The sequence below is a fragment of the Larimichthys crocea genome, chromosome XV (assembly GCF_000972845.2).
Source record: "Larimichthys crocea isolate SSNF chromosome XV, L_crocea_2.0, whole genome shotgun sequence".
In the NCBI taxonomy this organism is placed as follows: Eukaryota; Metazoa; Chordata; class Actinopteri; family Sciaenidae; genus Larimichthys; species Larimichthys crocea.
In genome coordinates this window covers 10254303-10281272 of record NC_040025.1, presented here as the reverse complement: position 1 = coordinate 10281272, position 26970 = coordinate 10254303, and the positions used below count along the sequence as shown (strand labels likewise).

General features: G+C 43.8%; 1 protein-coding gene across 1 annotated transcript in view; it reads right to left on the bottom strand.

Annotated features, from left to right (window-relative positions):
• itga5 (integrin, alpha 5 (fibronectin receptor, alpha polypeptide)) overlaps positions 1-10719 on the bottom strand; it is a 31193-nt gene extending 20474 nt beyond the window's left edge. Inside the window, exons 1-2 of the mRNA XM_019273904.2 lie at positions 10232-10719; positions 1337-1467 (exon numbers count right to left, since the gene is read on the bottom strand). Of these exons, the coding sequence (XP_019129449.1) occupies positions 1337-1467; positions 10232-10440 (340 nt within the window). The 5' untranslated portion in view covers positions 10441-10719. The remainder of the gene's footprint in view (positions 1-1336; positions 1468-10231) is intronic.
• Positions 10720-26970: the final 16251 nt, after the last annotated feature.

Sequence of the window (26970 nt, the reverse complement as noted above, 5' to 3'; positions counted from 1 at the left end):
TCCTCTTGCCTTTACTATCAGGGTTGGCGAAGAAGACAGTCACAGCTACAGTAAATGAATTACAGCAGTAAATGTCATCCATGTAACAGCTGTTTGGCATAGCCACATTTGCATGCAGATGTCTGTGTATTGAGTGTTCCTCATCTGTACGGCGGGTTTCTGCCATGATCCAGATGTCAGAACACGTCTCTGGGACTCAAATCAGCTCCTTCAAAAGCACCTTCAAAAAAATTATGAAGGACATTCTCTGGACAAACCCGGAGGGGGGGACTAACCTTCCTTCACCGTGAGGCCTCGCTGCTTGCACATGACATCACTCGCTGTGGCCTCCAGCCAGCAAACGTGGATGTGCAACACATTTTATGTTGCAAGAAAAACAGTGCAAAAATAGTGGAGCAAAGGGTACCAAGCAGCGGTGTCCAATAAAAGAATGTTGTTAAACCAGGCTTGTGAAACACTCAGTGGAATATTTCTCCCAATCGTGCATTATGGACAGTAAATCTGAGTTGGCCCACGATGCTACGCTTTGATTTCTTGGGAATGAAGCCAAAAGTGCTGCAGTAACTGTCCCTCTATGTTTTTTTAAAGCTCGTACCTACACTGCCTTTTTACTTTGATTGCCCCCATCCTCACCTCTCTCGCTACATTGTGCCAAACAGGCTGAAGGGTGCTCTGTCAACATACTGAAACATGAATCCATTCATTAGTCAACCTCACAGACTTCCTCATGGTCTCCCAAAACACTTCAACTCATTCTGACTCAACTGGAGCCCTTTTGTCAGGACCGGTGGTGTCTGATTCACCTGTCACACAAACAGGACATTTCTTTGTCTGACCTATTTGTTTATTGGTAGCTTATCTCCTTACAGCTTCTGGGGAAGGAGAACACAAACATGACCCAGAGGAAGGGAGGAGTATCCTTAAAAAACCTCTTCAGCACGCCATTATCTTTTTCAGCCCAAAAAAATAGAGGACACAAACAGGAAAAAGGATCATCCCACATCCAGGAACCAACGTAGCCAACAAAGGTTCAGCGGAGTGGAACATAGATGCCTGATCCAGGCCTGCTGCTGACAACGGGAGCAAAGGGGTGGCTTCAAAAGTCTAGATACAAGCAGAAAACCTCAGCCATTTTAGGAGAGTTTGAACACCATCTTCGGTTTCTCAGCTCCACTGAAAACCAGGTAGTCGAAGATGAATTGCATAATTAAAAAATCATTAAGTTAGAAAAGCATTCGTCTTCCAAACAAATATCAGGAGAGTAAAAAATATCTTGGCAGCTGAGTAGTCAGTACAGATGTCAGGCCCTTCCCCATAGCTCTATCCTAATTCTTACCTTCAGTATCAAACTCGATGGTGTGGCAATCTGTTTGGCTGAGGCTCCACGGGCAGTAGAAGACGGCTCCTCCTTCTGTAACGTTAACCTGCCTTGTGTTGGCCTTCGGAGCTCCTATCAGGACGCTCGCACTGCAAATCAGAGACAGAAAGAGAGACGACTTGCTGTAAATCTAATGTTACAAGTTCACCGAACCACAGGATTCTTATAAACCTAAAAAAAAACGTTTCTGAAAAGGTTTTTAGGTCTTAACCTGGCCTCAATTAAAAAATTTGCATTCCAGACCTCCCAGCCGACAGCTTTCAACACGATGCAGTACACACGTTTTACTGCTTAGCGAGCTGTATTCTGACTCAGAAGCAAAACATTTTAACAGGTTGCAGCACTGTTTTACATAATCCCATACAACCAGGGGGAAACTGCTGCTATGACATATGTACACGGGATGCTCGCGGACACATTCGCTCCACTTGCGCAGTCAAACACACAAAGGGCAAACACTCGCACGGTCACACATGAATCCCTGAGGGGCAGATTCAATAGGAAAACAAAAAAGCAGACAGGCTAAGTGGAGTCACACTCTTTGTTTCTTCAGCTGTGGCACTTAACTTCCATGGCCTTGGAGTTACAGTGTACAAGTACAGGAAGAGCGGCCGACCACTTCGACTGACATTGAAAGAATCAGTGAGATTACAGGTGAGTACAGGACTAATAACATGTCGGATCAGAGATGAAAGGGAAGAACAAAGGGCAGAGAGTGATGATATGTTAATGGAAAACCAAAGATTTGGGCATGGTGAAGTTGGGGGGGAAAAAAAATCTGCCCAGTAGATAATGTGTCTTAAGTGGATGGCTTAGCCATTACCTCATTCTCACAACCCACTTGATCCGACAAGCATCACAGCCACAGTCGCTGGCATTGATGTGGGTAAAGGAGGCATGGGACCATTGAGACCAGACGGTGTCTTGGGGGTTCCAAAACAGGAAGAGCCCACCCTTTCCTGAACCAGATCTTCCAATAGTGCATGAACATTTACGTTTTGGCTAAACTGAACATCCTTCACACAAAGGGTAACTGCAAGGAAGACGTGGGGGCCAGTGTGAGTCAAACGGCAGTTAAACAGTGTTCCAAGGCATTGTGATTCACGATAATTAATCCCACTGAACCTATCTATTACCTTAGATGAGAAAACGCAGAAAGTTATGGGATGCTTTATGGAAAAAATCTAACAGACGTGGGGCCTGGGTGGAGAACAAAGGGAAGGCCGCAGAGCAGAAGTTATGAGTTAAGTCTCACACCGTTACTGCGGTCTTAATACCTCAGAAGAGATACAGTAAAAGAAGTGCCAATTCCAAATGTGGAGCAGAAACTCCTGGTTTGTGTTGGAAGAGAGAAAATGAAACAAACCAGCCCGACTTGGAGTGCAGAGAAACAGTTCCTGACCGCATATGCAGACGCGAATATCCCTGCAGAGCAGCAGAGCTCCACCTGTACAATAATCTAAATCACAGAGAGGATTCCTGCTCGGGGATTCTCACGATGAGACAGCCGAGGATCTCCCTCTCGCTCGTCTCTATGCTCTCTCTCACACACACACAAGCAGCAAGTTAATATTTAAAATAGGCAAACTACACTCTGTTAATTTGTCCTGTACAAGTACAGTGCATCTACAAATCAGCACCCGCGAGCAAACAACACACAAAAAAAAAAGATTAACCCGAGGAATGAGGCTGTTGGTGCAAGTTTCAAGGCCGATAGAAAACCACAGATCATGTGATGTTTCTGGTGCAAAAAAACTTTTAGAAATAATCTGAGTGCAAGCACCGTCAGAGGAAAATGTACACACTAACGAGGGCCAAGGAAACTGGAAGCCGCAGCATCTTTTTGTTGAATCAGATCTGAACAGAGGCCAGCCATAGCTGGCCGTGGCAGCTTTTCAAAGAGAGTAAAAGAAAAAAAAATACAGGAAATAACAAAACAAGCAGATCATGCTTTAATCAGCAAGTTGGCAGCTGGAGCGAGCTTCCACTACCTTGCAGATACACGTTGATGTGCCGACACACATTCACACACACACACACACACACACAGTCAGGAATTGATAGCAATCTGAAAGTACTGTAAATAAGGGCGAATTAGCATTTTAATGGGTCTTTATCTGACAAGGATCAGTCTGGATCTAAACTAGCATTTCCCCGCCCTGCACCTTATCTTCCAGCCTGGTGCTCAAAAGGTTTAGCTTTTGTATCATTAGCATTTAATGAAGCTCTAACTGCAGTCGGCTTGAGTGCTGCATTACCAATTCCTTCGTAAACGTAGGTGGAGTGTATGAAGAGCTCTTGGGATGGGTATGCAAATGCATGTAATTGGTGGTGGTGGCGGTGGTGGTGGTGTGGGGGGAGCGATCCTCAGCTGTTCAGCTGAAGGACAGACTCATCAGGTTGCGTCCAAACCACTGTGGCTAAAGGGAGTCTAGACAAAAGACTGTTGACAAAGGGATTAAAAGCTGCACTATCACAGGTCTGATAGGAATCACAGCAGGCATAACTTGAGGTTGCATCTGAAAAAGCCATGACCAATCTTTAGTGATGTTTGCTGAAATGTTTTGGCTACTGGAGAATTAAACCAATCCTCACTTTCTCATTTGTCTCATTTCACTGACAAGAGAAAACTCGAGCAATGTCCCAGTAAAGGGAGCAGACGGATGAAAAGCATTAGCGGCTTCACCACGTCTTGCACAGTCAACGCCACCAGTTGCCATTCAGCAGCCACTAATGACCTCCACCACCCAGCTGACAATTAAGCATTAATTAAGCTACTGCTGCATGCGAGGAATGTGTAAACAACAGCTCCACTGTAAGCGAGGACTCGGGTTGTCTCGGTTGACGCTCTAAGCAATCAGAGGACATTTAAATAAAAATAAAAAAAATCTCTCACCACACCATAATTGCCAGACTGTAACCACGTCTTTATGTGGGGTTGAGAAATTAAGGGTGAAGCAGAGTGCTGGAACTTGCTGATGTGACACTATTGTGCATAGCCGTCGCTAATAAGGTCTGTGATGAGGTTAGAGAAGGAGGCTGTGACAGGGTAAATTCCTCTGTTACCCCACACCCTTTTAGCCCAAACATTTTCCCCTCCATTCCACATTTAATTGTCTTCCATCCCAGCTGCGGAGCTGATGTCACTTGAACACTATTATAACAACTTTAAGCTACGAAAGAGTGAGAAAGAAAAAATCACATTCGTTAAAGTCTGACAGCGCCGTCTGCAGTCACCATCTGCGGTCATAAACGCACAGCTCTGTGAATGCTGTGGCACAGATGCAAAGTGGAAAAGAGGTGGTGGTGGGAAAATGTGGCCTTCAGACCTCACCAACACCTTGGTAAAAATGGGACGTGACCCATGGAGTTTACACGGAGCTATCAACACATGCTTAAACACTGGAGTGGTTCCATATCAGTAAAAAGGAACTCAGATGCAGTGACCTAATCTGAGCCAGAGGCAGCACTTGACCTTCACTGCTCTCTCTCTCCCAGCACTGGGAGAAGCGGAGCATGCCAAAACACAACAAACATCTCCATCCCCTTCCACTCTGGAGAATCGCTTCACCGACATAATTAATCGTCGCCTGGATCGATGAGGGTGGAAATATTGAGCCGGACAGTCAGGTGACATGTTCAACAAATGAAGATGAACAGTCGCATGATGTCATATTACTGCAATATCGACCTCTAAAAAAAGCAGACGTGGGAGTGAGATCGGCTGAACGACAGAGATGAGAAGCACACGTAGTGTGTGATGATGACTTACTCTAGACCACATGGAGCCATACCAATAGTCTCGCGTCTTCTCAGAGCCAAGGCCAGACAGAAGCTGTTTGAGTCCATACGTCTGCCATATGGACGACTGTCTATTCACACACCACATACGCACATGTTCTCAGTGCTTCTGTCCAGGAGCCCGAAGATGATGAGAGTAGCAGTGCCTGCTGAGATGGCGTGTGCTGACTACAGAGAGTCTACTGTGCTGCGCTGAAGCCACATTTTTTGTTAACGGTCGGATGGTACTGTAAAGTCGCAGGGGCAGATAAAGAATCTGTATGTTGCTTTACAGGCTTGCAGCAAGTAAGATCTTTTACAACAATCTCTGGACATTTCCGCATCCCGGGATGAACTTGAAAGGAAGCCATTAAGATCTGAACCCGCCACCAACCAGAGCTAATCAGATAAACAGCCCAGTCTGTCGAGGATCTGATCCCACGATCACCACAAAACCATTTCCTTGGTATCCTCAAAAGGATAATAGTGTTGGGCAACAGGTGGCCTGCAAATTACAAGTGCTGCCGGCCAAGGCAGCCAAACAATGTTGTTTATTGTCACACAGGAAAAACGCACGGACATCCAAAGGCAATTCGAATTCACAGTTCAGACTTTACGACAGATTTTATGCTATTCTGCAGCTGGATATGAGTTACTAGCCTGTTAACTGAATCAGAAAGTCGACACCAAGCTGAGTTTAGTGATTGTTGTTTTTACTTCCAACCTTTTCAGGAGGCTGCAACCACTCCGTGTCTGTTCTATGCCATCCTTATGGGCGCTTTTACAGTTAATGTGTGTAAAACAGCAGCTGTTTTGTGAAAACCACGACCATGCAAAAAGCATTTCACACGTGGCAAGTGAGAAATCTGAAACATCCTGCATAATGAAAATGACTTGTACTAACGCGTATGCATTTTCTCGTGCCAAACTGTTGTCCACCCCCACCTCTACCCCTAAATACAACCCCTCCTCCTCCTCTCACTCCCCTTTCACAGTCCAACTGCCCTAAAATCCTCCTGCAGGGAGTTTAACTGCTGGTGGTTCACACCTCTCCACAATGCCCACGTCAGGGGGTCCAGTCCTCTCACCTCAGGATAGAGAGACTGTTGTATTAAACGTGGTGATGTGGGGGTGAAGCAGCTGTTGAAACACTTTGTCCGTGCACCCCCCCACCCCCAACCGCACCCACACATTCATGCATACAAATAAACGCGTGCACGCACACAATCCAGAGTCAGAGATTACGTCTCATTTCCATCTCGAATATGAGTTCTTATGTTAAATTTGACTTCCAGCCAGTAGAAATTCATAATGCACAAGCGGGGCAATGACGTCATTTTCTCATTGCTATATAAAGGATCGCTTTTATCAAGTTACCATGGATGTGAGTCATTTTGTGACCTGGGGTTAAAACAAACCAGACCTGCAGGGAGCCAGAGATTTAATCTAGCAAAGTATGAGTCAGGACGACCCTGACCAATGGCCAACTCCATTCCAACGGAGACATGACGTCCTCAGGGCATTCCCGACTCAACACAGCAGACGTGACAGCACGGTCCACGGGCCCTTTAAACCCATCGTCATCATCCACACCGACATCTTTTTCCAGTGAAACACACACACACACTTCCTCATTATTCAAAGCCTCCTTTCACTAACAGAGCAGTAAAAGCTAGACAGGCACATTATGTTTGAGACAGACTGCAGTGTAGTCATCCAAAGTATATCTGGAGTGACCTTTACAGCAACAGACACTAATGTTCCCAACCTACTGGCCTGATTATGGTAGGTGTGTACAAAGTTTGACAACAGAGAATTAAAGCAGCTTTCCGCAGAAGGCCAATAAATTAAGAAAGAAATGAGTCACAGTGAAAACTCCTCAAATGGGAAAACAGTAAACAATTTCTGCTGTCAGACAAAGGGCCCCATTGTCTGCACGCAACGACAAGAACCTGGATGAAGAAAAGCTTGGCAGGCCAAATATACAAGCTGTGCTCCTGCAGCTCAAACACTTACTGGTTTGATTTAGAGACAGGTCCGTTAGAAAAGGACACCAATGAAAACATGAAACAGAAATAAGACTGATCTTATATGGAGAGGGACCGCGGTGTAGACAGAGAAAAACCTCGCTGCTTTAGTGGCCAAAAGAGACCTGGTCCAATGTCAATATTAGTTCAACCCTAACCCTGTTTGAAAGGGTAAACTCCAGGAGAGTGACCTACATGGACCGGCTGACCTCGGCTGTGTGCTCGTCATGGTCAAACCATCCATGAGCTAATGCACATCTCCGACACGTCCCTGAAACACATGCTGGAACATATTACTCAATCAGAGCGTCCTCTATCACTGGAAATAGTCTTTTAATGGAACTTTAATCCCACTGCTATTACAAAAGTCTAAAAAAGGTGTTTTATGTTTTCTCAAAAGCACAACATTCTCTCGTGAACAGGAACCAGGAGCCGTCTGAGCCTTTCATACACTCCAGGACGGGTCTGGTTATTATTTACAGCACCTGACCTCTGACTGGGCCTATCTCAGTGCGATTCACTCCCTTATCCCTGCCTGGCACCAGGGAGAGTCAAAGAGGAGTCAGTTATTGTTGTTTGATAATGAAGCGTTTAAGGAAAAAGTCGGCCCCGCTTTAGAAGTCTTTCTTATGATGGAGATGCGTGGGGAACGGCGTACATGTGAGGAGTCGGTCCTCGCTCAACATGAAATAACACACACGCACAACAGGGGGCCATATATCCTCCTGCTCTTCCTGTGTGTATCTGACAAGAGCCGTCACATGCAGTTCACAGACTCTATCCCCAGGCGTTCTTCCATGGTGGGCCGTCTGCCAGTGTCCAAACTTAATTTCATTAGGCGAGGCCGCAGGGTATGACAGACTCGTGTATATGAACCTCGTTGTTGGGGATGTACGTCACAGTGGGAGAAAGTAACCCTTTGTGTTTGCAGGCCTGACATGCGGCATTTATGGATGGGAGAACTATCTCCATCCTTTATCTCTGCATCTGTACATCTGCCATCCATCTCATCCAACCAGTGATAAACACAAGTTTCTGAAAAGCAGCAATAATTCTACTCATTAGGCCCGGGGCCAGGCTAACAGCAGCTCATCCTAAAGAGAAGAAAGTCCTTGTGCAACCCTCAGCTGACCCCACCCCGGGATTCCAGCTACTCCCCCGCTCCCTGTGTGTCTCGAAAGTGCGCGCGATGATGATGTGACAGCGAAAAACAGGAGATAACAAAAACTCATTCCATGATGTGTCAGCTTCTAAGAATCTGTGAATGAAAAGTGGCAGATATACGAGGTCTGCAGATAAAGCAATGACTCATGTTCTTAAATCTGCTCTCTCGTACTTTGTTTTGTTTGACATTTTGACTTCTGGATACATATCATCCACAGGAAAATTACAGGGAGCACGGCTTGTAGGGGAAGCTACACTTTAACATCTCCTCCTCCATAAGCATGGCGTCTCCGCTGCAGAAAAGTTCAGATTAAGTCATCAGTAAAAATGACGTCTACCCTGTCTCACACTTAATGAGACGAGGAGAGATGATGGGGAGAGAGGCTAGACAGTGGGGGGAAGGTCTACGGGATGGATGAATTAAAAAAGCCCCGCAGAATGACATCAGCATAGGAGGAAATAAGGAGGGGGATGTTGGAGAGAGTAGAGGGGGTCCATGCATTCAAGCCTCACATCTTAAATCATACTGCTCCTGGAGCCTCTGCTTCCCAGGCAGAGAGAAATGAAGACCAATAGCAGGAGGCTTTTAAAAAGAGACAGCTAGGGTGAGGGGAAGGAAAGAGGGGGGGGGGGGAGTCTCCCCATGTCTGAGTGTCTGCCGTACAGGGAAGTGGGGAGGAGAAACAGGGAAACGAGAGCTGCTGCTGGCGTCCCACTCGGCACAAAGCCCTCTCTCAAATCCCAGCATGCTGGCTGGTTGAACAGTGGGCCGAGACAGCGCTGGTGCTCAGTAGACACAGACTCAGCCAGGAAGTATGATTATGTCTGAGTGAAATGTTGACTGCGGCCACATAACCTTTTGTTAATGATTATTACGATTACAGGGTTGGGTCCAAGGCTCACCAAATTGTTCAGAATGGGTAGCAACACAAATGCAGCAATCTGTCAGCAGTTAAATTAACCCATGCCTGCTTTTTGATATACAAGGCTGCATCTTTTTAGGACAGTCAGGATGTCCCACACTATTATTTCCCCCCTCACACTATTAGACCTGACCACAGGCATGTATGCATGAGTTTAAGACCTTCAGAATGACTGATGCCAAAACCTCTTAAGGAAGAATGCTGAGACAATCACAGCATGCCGGGTGTCACAGGGATCAGGTCCCCACAGAGCCAGCAAGCATCTCAAGCAGCAGCAGCAGCATTTCAGACCAATAAGAAGTGATTGCTGAAGGTTGCACTTAACAGGCTTTTTCTGGCAAAAGTAGATTAAAGGTCAGAATGAAATGTCATTTTGTAGAGCAATAAGATTTGGATTTGAGGGTGAGTCCAAAAGGTTCTGGTCTTTGTTTGGGTCCATTCTTTTTTTAAATGATGAAATAGCCACTCTTTTATATCTGCATTATTATATTTAAGCAGCACTCATTCAGATAACAAATGCAATTTCCAGAATACATTCAATTACAGCGAGTTGTGTGCACACGGAGGGCGTGTGCGCTGCGCGTAAAGCATGTGTCCACAGATCACAGTATATACACAAAACCCACATTTAATGTCAGAGCCGAAGCAACATCCTCACAGATGAATTTCATATTTCCTTTTTGGAAACTTGCCCTGAAACTTTAACATGGGAGTTGTAAATGTGCGGAAGTTTGGCACACACACAACAAAAATGAGATATGGACCGATGGAAAGTTTGTACGCAACATATTTGTGTACATCTGGTTGTTGAAAAGTATCCAGATCAAATGACAAACAAATGTTTCAGATTTTTTTTTCTTCACTGGAGCTTGTTGCTGAACAGCCCCATGCCTGATTTTTTTTCTTTCACTATAAAAAAAAAGAAATTGGAAAATGATTTCTGTGTTAAAGAAACTCACCTGGAAGAATCAGCCAAATAAAAGTCAACAGCATATCCGAAGTAGCTCCCTTCAGGTCCGCTGTAAACAGCTGGGTTCTCCACGTCCAAGTTGAACGCCTCGCAGACAGGCGGAGAAAAAGTGAATAATAGCCCGATGATACAAAGGAGAGAGCGGGCGAGCAGCGCTCCTATCCCCGGCGTCTTTACGCGAAATCGTTCCAAGCCCATTTTTGGAGAATAAATTAATCCGCTAAAGTTTGTTTTAAAAAAAAAACAAAAATGGTGAAACTGCCCCCAGTTTATTGGCGTTTTTCAAGTCCACAGATCAAGCCTGAAAGCAGTGGTGGAATATGGCTAAAACTGCATCCCTGTAACTCTAACCGGCCAGTATCTCATTAATGCTCCGTCAGCTCCTCTCTGCGTCCTCGCTCCTCTCTCTCTCTCTCTCTGACTCTCTCCGGGCCCACGCCTTCTCTGCTCACCTACCCCTACTCATGATACATGGAGCAGGGAGTTCCCACAGCTGTGACAAAGTTTGGAAGAGGAGGAGCCTGTGATTCCCTAAAAAAAAAAAAAAAAGAAAGTCGAAGGGGGGCTCCTCTCATCCACTGACCTATCTATATTTACCAATGTGGTAGATATGTGGTCACTTTTACACTTTTGAGTTCAGAGACTTTCCTATCAGGGACAATAAGAAAAAAAACAAAGGGTCATAAATTCTGCTTTCAGTTTTATCTCACGGTTATCTTGAGCTTTTGAAGGTGGAGTTTCTGTCAGAGATAGGTCTGATAGGTGATAGGAAGGTCAATGAAACTTTTACATTTTCAAACAATATCTGCCTCCAGTGTGAGCATTAATAGTAGTAACCACAATGTATTTCTGCGTTCTCAAGGTTTTAATATTCCCCGCACCAGCTTCTTCCCAAATGTGCATCTCCTATAATAAATCAACACTTATTTACACAACTTCACACTAATTATACCTTTATCGCACAACCTTGCAACTCAGTGTGTGATCCATATGTATTTCGACCTAATTACAGCGTTGATCTGATCTCGGGCATGTGATGTCCTCTGATGCTCTTTGGGGGGGGTGTGGGAAGATTTCGTATCCCTGCCTCTGAGTCACACGAGACCGAGGAAAGTGGTCAGGCTGTGAAAAGCAACTACTCACTGAAAAGAGACCTTTAATAAACTTATCTCGGCCGGCTGGAATTAGTGACTGTTGGTTTAGCTGATTCACTTGAAGCCTTGGGGATTGAACACAGGGGCCTAAATTTGGCTGTGTGGAAGTAGCAACATGAACTTGCTGGGAAGTGCTGCTCGTATTTATAACCGGTCTGAAACGCCTCGACGCGGAGAGTGAAGTCTGACTGTAGACCGATGGGAGTAATCCAGAGTGTCTGGAGGGGGCCCACTTCACAGCTGTTGGGGCCACTTGATGGTTCAAAGCTCTAATCCTGGATGGGGGTCTCATTCTCTCACTCTGTTTTTAGGTCCAACGGGATGAGATTGCGGATGAAGCAGGGCCAAGAGTTCAAGGCGTGGTTGACAGAAAGACAGATTATATGTGTAGCCATCAAAATTATTTGGAGTCCAAACTTTCCATGTGATGTCATGGCTGGGTTTTCCAGAAAGCCCCGTCGTATTGAAAAATTAAACGAGACGATGTTTACTGGTGAATTAAAATGATAGTATGTCAACTTATGCCACTTTGATTTATGTTTGGGGATATTCTGAAAGTCTGAAGCTCTGGGAGGCCGTCGTAGTCATCTGCTGAGTGAGTCCGATGATCTCACTTACGAGGTTAGTCAGAGGGAGGAGAGCAAACAGTGTTGAAATCGATAATACTTGAATCAGTCATTGTCTTCTTTAGTGTGCCCCTGAGTGGACAGCACAGTACTAATGTTATCTATCCGCCGACAATTACAGGATCAGTATTTACCAGGAGAGATAAGAGAAATATTCCTTTCAAGTGCCCTTTCCTATCAGACACATCTGTATGTGTGTCACCCAGTAGCAATTTAAACCTGCGAGCCAGCGTCTACAAGTGTGTCCTGCTCCATATTTTGTGTGTGAGGCCAGGGCCTGTTCTGCTTTCGGTGATGCATAATTGGGCCTGGCTGACTGAACAGTATTTTCCATCTCGCTCCAGCTTCAGTTGAAAAAAGGGGGTGTGGTTTTATTTCAATGCCTCTGCTTTGACATCATCGTCCCTTGGCCGCTATGGCAACAGATCTGAAGTGCAGCAAAACACTTAAAGAACATTTCACCGGACTCTACACAGCTGGCCAACTATTTTAAATATAGCCCTGGCACATTAGCACTTCAGCAAGGCTAGGCATATATGAACACACACACACACACACACACACACACACACACAGCAGCACCAGAAGTCCATAATCACATGAAGGTGTCAGATCAGTGGTTTCTCAGTCTAACTTCTTCTTAATCAATGTAAGCAGCGCAGTTCATCATAAGTCAAGTCACCTTTACTGTCAATGCGTACAGAAGCTCTGAGCTCAAATATTTTTGTATTCAATGAACTTTAAAGGTGCATGCAAGAGGATTCTGTTACCTTTCAACATCTTACTCTCTGCAAGAAAGCAAACATTTCCCAAAATGTTGAACATCTCTGGTTTAACTCTCCAAAAGTTGAACATTTTGTGCAAAATGCTCGACAAATCACACACAAAATAAAAGCTCTAGGTAGATTTTGTTACCTAGCTGCTTCCCCCTTGTTTCTAACCACCTGATAGCTTCTTATTTACTACACAGAAAAAAGAAAGTCGCATCAATCTCCTCATTAAACTCAGCGATGTGTGCGTACACAGTAGTGAGTACAGTTAGCCGTTTCAGCAGCAGGTTCAGGCCTCCATCTGAGTTCAGATGTGGAGCACTGGGTGTAGGTCACCCAACTACATAATCATTGTAGTTACACGTGTAAAAAGGGAAAAAAAAAATAGAATTAAAGCCTAAAAATATGCTTTGGTTTGCAGCCATGCACGGATAGCACAAGTGCCATGCAGGCCATGATGTGGCCTGTGCAGACAGCTGATGATTAAAAATAAAAGTGTGGAGACGTTTGAATGAAAGCGCCTCCCGTGTAGACAAGCCTGAAGAAAGCGGATATATAAATCCAATAAAAGTATTACAACTATCCCTTTAAAATTCCTCTTCCAAATGATCTTTATACCCCCGAGGCACCGGCCCTCACCCCACCTTCATCTCGGGGGCGGGGCGGTGTGACACCCTGATAGCTGCCATCAGGCAACTGTTAGTGCCTGTTAGTCACAGAATAAACACAGTTTTACCACTTGGGAACAGACAGTAAATAAAGGCCACAACAGGCAACTTGTGTGTGATGTTTGTGTGTTGTAGTGTGTCTTGGATTCACTTAACCGCAGATAAAAATGTCTTATTGAGGAAGGAAATTGAAGGTAATGATGAAAAATGTGATTTCTGAACAGAGAGGTATACTGTTGTGAGGAAGAAAAAACGGATGTCAGCTCTCAATCATATGAGTCTTTGAGAAGAATGAGCTACTGTGGCTTAGATTCAAACCTGCCCCTGATCTTAACGCTAAGCCTGAGACCTGTCTCCAAATGCCTTTAAAGCACACGGAGCAAACTTTCCTTCCTCCTCCTTCTTCCCCTCCCTCCGTCTCCCCTTAACTGTAGAAATGCAGTGATACACATCTAACAGACAGGAAATTCCTCCAATGTAAAAGCCTTCTTGGGCTTCCTGTTTCACCGAGTTCTCTTCTCGGCTACACACACAAACACAAAAACACGGCATACATGAACGCACACTCAGTCCCTATCCTCTTTGTGTTCCCCTCTCAGCTCTGTAACATTCCCCATGTACAAGGAGGAAGGGTGTTGAGGTGTTACTGATTGCTCCAGCCAGGCTGAGACATTGCATACTGGATGACAGCTTTGTCATAAACGGGTGGAAGTCCTGAGCCGGCCCTACGTTGCTGAGCGGACTGTCCATTGTTTTCAACACAAGCTCTTAGCAACGTGGTGGCTGAGTGAATCATATGATTGTTTTAGAAGGAGAAATCATCCCAGAGGCTCCTTACATGGCAAGTTCACCCGCCCTTCTGCATTATGGTTTCCTCTTGTGAGCTTTTACTGTCAATCCATGCAAATTGAGACAACGTGTGTGGGGAGCGAGATGATCCAAACAGTGTCCATTGTTTAGTTGCCTTGTTAAAGCAGCCACAAAAACGCTTGAAAATGAGCAGTTGTGGTTTTTATGTACATCTGCTAATCAGTCCGAGGGAGCAGAGCTGTAAAGCAGCAGCATGCAAGCTTCTGAGGGGGGGGCATCGGAAACGACCCAGCTACCTCGCTATACACTGACCCCCCCTCCACCTTTCCTTTGCATTTATAGCCAGTGTAGTGCGTAGTCTCTGTCCTACTTCACTGGACTTGTTTATTTAGAAACACAACTTTTTAAGAGGTGGCATAAAATGCTTGACATCACTTAACGGGAGGTCACCGGGGTAGAGTGTCCACGCCGTCGAACCGAGACGAGATGCAAGCGCCCGGCTGGAAAAAAAAAAGAAAAATGGCACGAGGTCAGCTTATAAGAAAATCCTCTTAAATACCAGAATCAGCAGTGAAACATAAACCTGGTAACACTCTGAGCTGATCACAGGAGGCAATATTTGCAGGTCACTTGAATGAAAGAACAACAAATAAACTGCAGAGGGTTATGATTCCAAAACTGAGTCATTGTGAAAACTTGTGAACAGGAATGCGTCGGTCGAAAGATGACATTGAAACAAGACGTGTGTGCACAGCCACTCGATGCATTCGGATCCCGTGTTCAGGGTGTCGTGTTTTATTTGGATGGCCTATTTGTCTCTCGGAGTAATGGCGTGCCCCCCTGACCTCCTCCTGTGTTTTGCTATTGGGGCGGGCGTGCTGTTGAGGCCGCCGCCGGGCCTCGGAGTGAAGGAATGCGGCTGTAAAAATGTGTGTATCAGGGGGTACAGCAGGAGAGGGCAGTGAATCAGTGTGATCACTGGAGAGCCTCGGGGTATTGGTTCACGTGTAAATATATACACACACACACACATATATAACCATTCACACATTCCCTTCAATTTGCTGCTGTTGCTTTCCCACACCCACTCCCTTGGCCTTAACATGTTTGACACAATGCATGTGGAAATAGACGCACCCCGGCTTCCCATGACAAAAACAAACTGCGCTCAGAGTGAAAATAGACGAGTATAGATAACACCAACATTTTCTTTCTTTTTATTCCTACAGCCTCGTGTTATTGTTGCAAGAATAGCATGACAGAATCAACCACTGCTGTTTTAGGCGCGCACAAATCTGTATTAGATGCCTGATTGAAGAGGGCATGCCACCCTTAAAAGGGCCTTTGGCAGCTCCACTTTAGAAGTCTCATGATAATGAATGGTTGATGGCACCAGTAGACAAAACACCATCAACGGTGACTTTCGACACTTCATCAGCCGAATGGCGACACGTATTTCCTCCAGAGACATTTCTAGACGAGATTGATGGGACGACAATGACGGCTAACTGCAGAAACAAAGGTTTCCCATAATGTCTCCTCTTGGAAAACAAAAGGAGGGTCTTTACATTTACTGTCACGTCATGTATCATCTGAAACATCTGTGGGTGTAACGCATTTTCATAGTTTCCTGAATGTTCGTGGTTAACATGTTCAAGTTGTCTCTTCCTTCCTGCGGTGGAAGCTCACATATATCACTGATGCACGGTCGTGATTGGTTGATATCAGCATGCTAAAATCTTCACAGTGACGACAGTGACGACAGTGACATGCTGATGTTTACAGGATTAATGTTTACCAGCTCAGTTTAGGGCGTGAGCTTCGATAACATAAATGAAAAGTACAGCTGAGACTCTTAGTTTTGCAAGTATTCCTTAATAAACCAAAGCAAAGTTACAATTTTGACCTGATGGCGGCGCTACATGGTGAACGTGAAGCGATCGCCAAAGTAGTTACAGTTTATCCTGATGGGTTGAATTCATGTCCACAATTCACGGAGCCAATTCCAGCTTAAATTAGGCAAGAGGCGGAGTACACGCCAGATAAGTCACCAGCTCTGGTGGACAGAGACGACCATTCACGCTCACATTCACACCTATGGTCAGTTTAACTCAGGGGATCCACAAACTTATTTGGAATTTCTTTTTAAAAAGGATCAGACCGTCAGTCTGACATCACCTTCCACAGAATCATGCGACTAGCGCCCAAAAATGTAACATGTTGTGTTCTGGTGACTCACATTTATTCCCACTCTAAATCTCTCGTCTGACTACTTCCTGCTGTATTGTGTGTTATGTCCTGTTCAGACCGCGCTTAGTGTGCTGACCTGTGGAGGTCTAAAAAGAATGTACCATACTTCAGCTGTGTCACCTTCTGTAAACATTAAAAACAATGTTTGGGGTGGTGAGTCACAATGGCCATTAAAATGTTACACCCACCCCTGACTCCCCTTAATCTACCACTGCTCCTCCTTATAAGTCAATGTTGATGTTAATGCAGTCCAGACCACCGAGGTGTCATGCACACTTGCGCAGCCTTATATAGAAGCCATCAGAGGTTTATGATCGGTGCATTAGTGGTATCAGCCCATGTGATGCGGCATGCAGAAAGGTATTCTGTCATCTAGCTAATGTACCAGACACAGCAAGGTCAAATCCTGTTAAAATATGCCTCTCCCCTTATGTAGGCACAGGACCAAGGGGTCCTGGGAAATGATTGGCATGGTAATATCAGCTTTTCAGTCGGGGTCAACACTGATGAAGGCGTTAGAGAGGACTTGGCACGTAGCATGTCCTCTGCATGGATAGGGTTACATCCCAAACAAACCAAAGCATGCACACAAGCAAACAGTGCTGAGAGGAAGTGTCTTCTCTAATGAAAGGGTGCGAGGTCAGCGGTATTATTGCGGTTCAACTGCAGGTTGTTTCCCTCCACTTGAAATCGGACACATCACAGGTTCATAATGTTAAATATCCAAGAGGGATCCCCACCAGATCTCCACCTGTGCTCTTAAAGTATTTGTTCTGTGATGATATGGGCTTTTAAATACACAGACAGATGTTTTAAGCAGCAGAGAATCATGTATGACATGAACATGTAGTTTTAAAATCATCAGTGAAATTCAAACAATAACCAATAGGGGAGAAAAAATCCAGGCAAGTATTTTTATTGCTGATGCATCTGGCTCTGGAACCTCTCCATGGAAAATCTTTTTTAGTAGGCCGTTTTGCTTTTGGGACAGTTGTTAATACTGAATCTGCTACAGCTTGTACGACTACTCTCCTGTCTATAAGGAATCCATAATTCAAACCAAGCCTGCTGTGGACTAAAAATAGCTTTTCCATCCTCCAGCTTTTATTTTGCTCAGGAAAAGTAGATTCATCCAAACCCACATCCCCAAGCACAAGGCTCCTCCTCCATTACCCTAATTCGTGGATATCACATTAATTGGGATGATCTTGGCATGTTTTATCAGTGGAACAGTATTAGGAGAATGCCTTGTTGCCACACAGCCAAGTACTGAGGTCAAACAATCCCAGTCTTCCTGCGTTTGTCTTGAGGAATGTTGTGTTATGGTGCAGCTGATGAATTGCCTGCCGTACAAAGGGAAAGAGACACATTTAACAGCTTATTTAACGTCATGTGTTGCTGCGCCGAATGCATTGACGTCTCCGTATACAACCTGAGGCTATAACAAACACTGCATTAATTTTTTAAATCATGACAACCATACCCACTTTAATCTGCCATTTACGTAATAGTGCTGTAATTATATTTAATGCATTGACAAAATGCATTTTTACTGACCACACGTAACAGCCGTGTAATATAACACAGCTTACAGCTTAGTAATGGACCACCTACACACTGGAGCAGCAGTGGCGTCTACCCTGTGGGGAAAATGACAAAATATACATTTTAAAGAGCAGAGCTTCACTTCCTACTTCACTAAAAACTCATTTCCAATAGTGGAACACCCAGGTGGAAAACAACAGGAAAACATTATCTTGCCAGTAGCTGACTTCCTATAAACCTACCACAGGAGAGGAGAGCTTTGTATCACACATATCCAAACAAACAAAAAAACAAAAAATCACTGCGACGAGCCAGAAAATGGCTCTTAATCTCTCTCTCTCTCTTATTTAACCAAGATTTCCACAACATTTTTTTCTTAAGGGGAAGAGTGCAGATCGGATACATATGCATGAAATTTCCCGCTTCTAATTTGCATACATCTGGGACAGACTTGGGAATACTCCGACCTGCAGTCACTGTTTCACATTTGAACGTCGAATCGTCTAACTTTTGAGTTCACATGGCGAACAAGTTGCTTATTTACACATCCGGCCATTAAGGAGAAACATTATCATACATTTGGAGTCGTGGATTTGGGCACTTGATGAATGTAAGACCTGTATATTTACTGTCTTTTAGCTCTTGTTTTGGTCTCTACCAATTCATTATGAAGCTTTGTAAAGTCGAGGAGAGGTGCAGGTGATCCCTTTTGTCATTTTTTACAATTATATTATTTTAAAAAAATGTGATCATAGCTGCCTTGAAGTTAATCGAGTGTGTCAAGACAAATTAAATAATCGTTCCTGTTAATCATCATTTTAATTAGCGCCACACCATCAGCAAAACAGCTTTAAACGATGAATTACAAAATCGTGAGTGAAGCTTTAACTCTTGTACCTCTTCGGTCTGTTGCTATGTTGAGGGGAAAAGCTTCAATGGGGAATCTGTCGAAGCACCTGGGAGCGACAGACCCCCTGCAGGACTTTATGTGGGGTAAGAAGGAGATGAAGAAATAGGAGAAAGAAATTGGATGGGCTGAATCCAAGAGTAAAGGAGGAGGAGAAGGTATTTTTACAGTTGCAGTGTGCTCCTGGAAACTGCTAATAGCTTCAATAAATAAAGAATTCAAATGTTTTTTGACACTATAAAACATTAATGACTGACTCAGTCAGATCTGAGGCTTTGCTGTGTCTTCCCCCCTCCACATTTTTATTGAAAGTAAAATAAATTTTACCATTAAGTTTCCAGTTTCTAAGTCTCAGGAAGTGACAGCACCGTTCTGAGGGCTGATTCATCACCACCACCTGGAGACTAAATGTCTCACTTTGAGGAGGAATTGACCATTCATGGTAAAAACCTATCTCACACAAAGACTTCTCAGCATAAACAGCAACACCTAATGTTTGTGCTAAAATGCTGATTCACTCCCCCTAATGAATTCTCTCGGGAGATCTTGTGCGTCCGTTGCCTTGTGACTCAAGCCGTCTCCCGACTGTGATTCTAAATAAGGCAGCGTTTATCAGCGTGTTCCCACTGACTAGTACTCGCTGTGCCTGACCCTTGATGAACGGTACAAGCAGGCAGGAAAAGACCTCATGTCTCACACGTGATCGGCGTGGATTCTCTCCAGGCAAGGAGAGAGGGACGGTAATAGAAAATGTGATGCAGAGGAAAGCTTTCTATCTGAGAGGAGAGAGGAGGAGAAGCAGCTGTGAGGAGGTTATAAGGTCTGGTGGTCTTGAGAAAACATCTGATTCACAAAATGATGATGATGATGATGATGATGAATCATCGGATCTGAAGTCCCAGTGTCCCAAATTACACAAGTACTCCAATTCTTCCCCCTCCATTCCCATTTCAGACACAGTTTGTCTTATTAAAAAAGAACACGCTATTACACCATCCTCAACTTTTCACATTTTCTCTCTGCATGTTTATCTTCTAACACGGTGCTGGATACGTTTCAGTGCGCTGTCAGTGAGTTCAGAGTTGAAGCTGGGTGGTTATCTGTGTGTGTGTGTGTGTGTGTGCATGTGGTTGCAGTTAGTTCCCTTAATCCAAATCAATAAGACGTCAAGCGGCAGAGTGTTTTCTCACATATACAGCAAGGCTCAGTTTTAAAGAATTATCTCAGTTAAGTGCTATGCTGGCTTCCCCCTTATCAGTCGGTAGTGCGGCGTCTTTGCCAGTTGATGGAGAAATCTCCAATACAAATACAGGGAGGTAACGCTCCCATCTCAGGCAGACCACCTCCTCCTCTCCTCCGTCACTCCTCCAGTGACTCCCTCTGGAGCCGTGCAGTGAAAGCCTCACTCCTCATACGCCGTGTGTCTGGTTTCTATTAGCGACTTGGAACAGGCCTCTGCGTGCGTTCTGCCTAGGTACGGGAGCTGTTAAGGCAGAAAGTTCCCTTTTTTTTTACAACACAGCCCCCCGTCCCTCAGTCTGTCTCTCTCACTTTGACTCACACATAAATGCACATACAGGATATCTGCTGTATAAATCCACAGCGGCCCCCCCACTGTCCCAACCCTGCAACCAGGGGACATGGACAACCCGGAACATTTGAGTGAACTTGTGTATGTTAATACACTGGTTTCTACGGGTAACAACAAGGAGGGGTGGATTCCCAGAGGGGCCGCTGTCATGGGCGCGTCCAGCTTTTTTGGACGGACCCACCTCAGCTCATCAGGATCTGGCCGAACCAACGCCACTGAGGAGTTGAGCAGCTCTTGGAAGAAATACCTTGTCGTCCTGTAATACCCCATGTGATGTGAACGATAATGACCTCTGCCTGGGCGGAAGGCTAGAGGAAAAAAAAAATGAGAAAAAATGAAAAAGCACTGGAAGATGGGAGGATCAGAAGAAATGTTGGATGAGTTCTGTGAGAAGTTAAGAAAAATTATCATCTGGATTTAGAAGTAATTACACGGATCTCGTGAGAATCAGAGCCGCTGGTGTGGATCCAGAAAGGAAACAGTGATTTAAATGACCATATCATTGGCCTTGGAATTTTAGCCTATTAACTACGAATCGGGTTGAAATTGGTTTATTTTATATTACTGTTTACTACGTTCAAAGCATACCATAAGTTCTCAAATTGATACGCTTTTCTTATTGGCAGTGCAGTTCAAGCCATTTTCCGTATGAATGAGACTTCCAAACTTCGTTGGAACAGACGTTAAATCACACTTTAACTTGTTATCGGATATGATGTTGTTGCATGGTGCTTTCATAAGTCTTTGTTGGGCATTGCCTATGTTATATTTGGAAATTAAGCACCATGAAAATGAACAAAAACCTGTGAAAAGGGCTGATGAATCATCTGGTTGGTTGTGGATGTTGGGTTATCCCTGAATTGAAACCTATAGTGTTGTTTTGCTTTTTTTTTTAAATAGTATTTTGTATTCAAATTATTTTTTAAGCCCATCCTAAAACAGCACTCATTGACATATCATCACCTTTTAAATTGATATAGTGAAATAGCTGCTTTTTTTTACACATTTAGCAGTTAAGAAGCAACATTATCATTCATTTGAATTTCCTTAATTCAGTATTCACTCTCTTTTTAACTCTGTTTTTTGGTCTATGCCAACTCCAGAGAGGAATATCTCTTTACCAGCTAGTTGCTTAACTGTGTTTGCGTGCTGTCCGGTGCTGAACAGGATGCGTGGAGTGGGTTTTTAGAGTGAAGTTGTAGGTTGGACAGCTCTGTGAAGCCGAGGGGAGCTTCAGCCGACCCTTTACACATTTCCAGTAATCGTTCCTCCTGTTGGTACCGGTCATTCAAACATTTATTTATAGAATAGAACATGTGAATGGTTGATTGTCTCTGTCAGCCTTGTGATAAACTGGGGACTTGTCCAGGGTGTACCACACCTCTCACCCAATGTCAACTGGGATTGGCTCCAGCCCCCCGCGACCCTGATAAGCATAGGCGGGTACAGGAAATGGAAGAAAGGAAGAAGGCATGGATGGATAGAACAGAACATGGACTGGGCGGATTTTATCCTCCATCACTTACAATGGAAGTGCATCTTTTACTAACTAATATGAACAGGAGGAATTATTATTCATGTACATAAGAGCACCTGATTGTTGTTTGCACTTCCATAAAGGTGGAGTACTTGCAGATTTAAATAAGTCAATGCAGCAGAGGCTGCACTGGTGAACACCCACGTCTTTCAAACTCTACGTCCACACTTTGTCATGCAGGCTTTCTGCTGAAAATCTGAAGGCTCCCAAGTTGATAACCCTCATGACATCATCAGGGTTATTTCTATCACTTTGGCGCTTTAACCAACAGATGCTCAAATCCCACATTGTCCTTGTACGAGACGTTGATTGGAGGTTTCTTTTCATAACATGAATCAGTACCCTGGCATGCTAACACAGAGGCAGAGCCTTGATTTTCTTAGGTTGCTCAGATTTGACTTCATCCTGTATGTTCCCGTGCCTGCTGCTATAATTGCTTCCATGTCTCTCAGTTGTGGTGCGAGCCATGCTGATGATGTTAGTGAGAGGTGGAAAGACAGAGACAGAGAGAGAGAGAGAGAGGGGAGGTTTCGGATGAGGACAGCAGAGACCAGCTGGGTGGGGTCATTTACTGGCTGTGGAGGGGTTCATTCTCTCAGCTGAGCCTCCTGCACGCTGATGACACAGCTATGGAGACCTCTCTCTCCGTGTGCGCTGTATGAGTAAGGCTTTCCTATGCTCATAACGCGCTATTTCCACAGCAGTCATGTCGGGGGCGTCCTTACGTCTTGAACCACAACCTCCTACAGCCAATTAAAGCCACCACACGCTTAGTAAAAAGGGAATGAGGTAGATTCAGTGCATGTTACAGCTTCGTGAACTCTGAAAGGCCCTCAGATGTTAAACTGAGATATACTGATTTGAAACACATTGAAAAATAAATTTATAAAGTATTGTGCTTCCACTTAGAGATCTTTTTGATCCGCAGATCTGCTGGAAATCTGCAGACGCTTGTGAAGACGTGATTTTTTTTTTCACTTATCAACACATCAGTCTGATAAACCCTCAGGCAGACTTCAGAAATCTTGAGGCTAAACAGAAAGAACTGTGTCCAGACTGCATCCAGATGTTTGGACGCTCAACACCCTGGCAGCAGGTGAGGAGGCTGAATTCCACAGGTGCCAATCCCGGCCCGGTTCCTCCCGACCTCGATGCACCATCAGGTGTTCCTGTCTGTCTGATATTTTGATAAGATCTGAGGTGATACCAGGACAAACATGTGCGTCTTTCTCGAGGCGTAAAAAAAACAAAAAAATGCACTGACAACTGAAATGATTAACTGATACCAAACTCTTCTTCACCCCACACATCACAGAGAAACTCAAGCAAGACAAGCTGGAGCAGCAACTTCTGAGAACAACGGCCAATTGTTCCCCACTTCTGGGATCTGGAGCGTGATTATTCACCACATTACCACTGATCGGAGGGTGGCCCACACTTTCCTTGCTGTTATTTACCACATTAAAAGTATTTACTCGGATCATGTGTTGATAACACAATCGAATGCATTGTTAAATGATGGTTTGCTCATAAAGACAGACCGGGATATGTTACAGTGCAAAGATGCAGAACTGCATCTTTAGTCTGTGACTACACCCCGACTCACTTCCACTGTCTAAATGCCAAGTCCAGGAGACGCCTGTTCGTTGGCGAGACTCTGCTGAGTCGCACACATCAGTGATGCAACACAAACAAGCTGTGGTTTCACAGGGAGTAACGTGCTCTAGTTGCATCTTGACCGGGCCGAAGCAACTTCCTGGAGTCTTGTCATCCATGTGAGGGTTGCTGACTCTTTCTGCGGTTCCCTTTTTTTGAACATACTTGACATAGTGAACAACACAACAACTATAAAACTTTCTCATTCGATTGGTCATAAAAACTGAACGTCTGTGTCTCAGGAAAACATTCTTCCGAAAGATACCCAGGAGGGCCACAGAACATCCGTAACCTGACTGTGGGAACAGAGGAAGCATCTTGTCATAAATGTGCGTCGAATACTTAAAGGAATAGTCGATGTTTGATGTGATTTAACGGAAAACATGAAGCTGAACACCAGCAGCTGGTTAGCCTAGCTTAGCACAAAGACTGGAAACGGGGGGAAACAGCTAGCCTGGCTCTGTCCAAAGGTAACAAAATCCACTAACAAGCACCTCTTAACAAATTAGATGAAGTGTTTTTTCCAGGCTTGATTCTAAGCTAAGCCAACCGTCTCCTGGAGTTTGCTCCATACTTAAAGCCACTGGAAACCCAAATCCATAAAACCCGTCTAACTATGTAATTTAGGGTCTTACGTACATAACAGTAAGAATCTAAAGGGAGAAAAAAATCAGGGATTAGTTTCAATCCAGATTTGAAATTGTGTCAAAGTTTCACGAACTTTCCCGGATATTGAGTTTCAGTCGGTAGCGGTTACGCTTGGATGTTTATTATGCAATTAATTCTGAGAAGCAAACCTGAACAAAAAAAAATAAAAAATAAAAAATCCATGTCAGCTGTAGAACAAAACAAAACCTTCCCACGCTCACTCCAGGGCCAAAAGAAACTAACTTTGCTGCAATTAATGTAATAACGAAACTTATAAACTGTTAAGAACGGAAATATTCTACAAAAAATACAACTGTGCACCTACTGAATTCAAGTTCCTCTCTTTTACCAAGCTACGATCAGCTTATTTGCCTTGTTACCTTTATGTAAAACACGCTTCATTCAAACTAACTAAAACTCACCTGAAAACATTTTGGTTAGTCTTTCTACTGTTCCAGTAATCACCAACTTTGGTCCATATGAATAAGATCTGGTAAAATGACTGTTTGGTGTTATGGTGGCTTTCAAGAGTTTGTTTGTGTCTGTTTGATGGCAAAGAAAAGCGGTGCTAAATATTTTAAATATAGGTCAAACAACTGATATTGAGGTGGCTAAAAATAGTTTTGCTTTCATGGTGGTACTCATGAGGGAGAATCAAAACTTGACCTGCCATGTGTACTCTGTCTTAAGAAATGGGGTTCTAATAGTTATGAACATTTATTTAAACTCAGATTTTTATGAATGCTTAATCAGACTTTGACAACGTTGACATGCATTGTTACAATGACAAGCCACATTTCTAAATGCATTAACAACACTTGGTGGTTTCATCAGATCTAAGCAAAACAGTAAATATTTCCCAAAAATGTTGAAATTTGAAAATTCGCTGGAACGCAAATGTATAGTTCCCTATTTTACAAAATAACATGCAAAATATTTCAGTTCAGTTCAGCACAGTTCAGTGTATATGACATTATATTTGTGTCCCAATCATGAGCGCACGATTGAACATTTCAAGCACAAAAAAAAGATGTTCGGCAAGCACATAAATAATTTGAAGTGATTTAAGCCAACAAAAATCTGTTGTCCTTTATTCGTTTATCTCTCTGTCTTTATGTTCAAATCTCACTAGCTGAAAAGTGTTGAAACAACATGACTGTGCTTTGAACCAAAGCGTCAGGGTGTGTATCTTCCTGTGTTACATTCACACACAGAATTCACAGAAAATGTCACTTTGAGGTCTGATCTCTCGAACATCTTGTTTTTAATTCCTCTTCTGGCAATTTTTAGAAATCTCGTCATGATTGATGCAGTTTGTTTTTTTGGTGTCCTGGCAACTGTGACCATCAAAGCATGTACGACCCACTTTTTATCCATTAACACAATTTGAATTCATCATGTCTATTCAAAACAAATTCATCAAAGAAGACAGCCATTCGATTATCCTGACATGTTTTTCTCAAAACACTTTCCTTCATCTGTAATCAACTAGAGAAAGTGCCGTGATTAATGTGAGTCTGGGATTTTATTTTCCTTTTGAAGGATGAAAGGGATTGAGAAAGATTTAATGCACTACACTAACAGCAATGTAAACTGAGATGAAAAAAGCAAAGCGGAGCTTATCTTAAGAGTGCTATCGTAAAAACACAGACTAATAGATGATGCCACTTTTCCACAGGCCTTCTTTATATATATATATATATACAGTAGCTGAACAAATGGAGGCTCCCAGAATGACAAACACAGATATTAATTGTTTATTTTTGTGGAAAATGCTTCGATGACTTTCATCGACACCGATCTCATCTGCACATTAAATATATAAAGCAACCAGAAATCCTGTGAGCTTAGCATAAAGACTGGAAACAAGGGGAAACAGCTGGCTCGGCTCTGCCAGCATTAAGATAACAAATACGCCTGCCATCGCCTTTAAAGTGCTTACACTTAAATTTTATAATGGATCAAACAAGCAAGATAAAGAATTAGTAAAAGTTAGGGGTGCTGGTGGGCACCTCCTGAAAGAGCCATGCTAAATGTTTGATAGTCTAAGTCACTCAAACTTTTTTCTGTTATGACCCCCATCGGAGGCCGAAAAAAGTTCACACCCTTCACTTTAACAATAATTAAAAATGATTGGGAACTAAATTTTAGTTAAATAAAGGTTCACTGAAGTACCAGCAAACTTTTCTTTGTTTATTTCCCTTCCATAAATCACACTCATTCTTTGTTCCACTCTATATTTTTCCCATGCCCCACCTCCAGCGGCTCTATGCCCCATCAGGGGGGCCAGCCCCACAGTTAGAGAACCACCGGTCTAACCTAACCGTCTCATTTAGCTTCATCGCTGCAAACAAGGAATGCTCTTCCATTAAAAAATAATAGAGTTCATAATATACATAAACACTGTTTAGTGACTGAACCATCCATTAGGATTTCATGACATCCATCTCAAACTCTCTAAGAGCGTGGAACATTTTTCTCGGTGCTTCTAGTAAAGGAAACAGTCTCTGCCCATATCCTGTAGGGCTCAATTTTCCCGCAGCCTTCCACACATGCAGTAGCACTC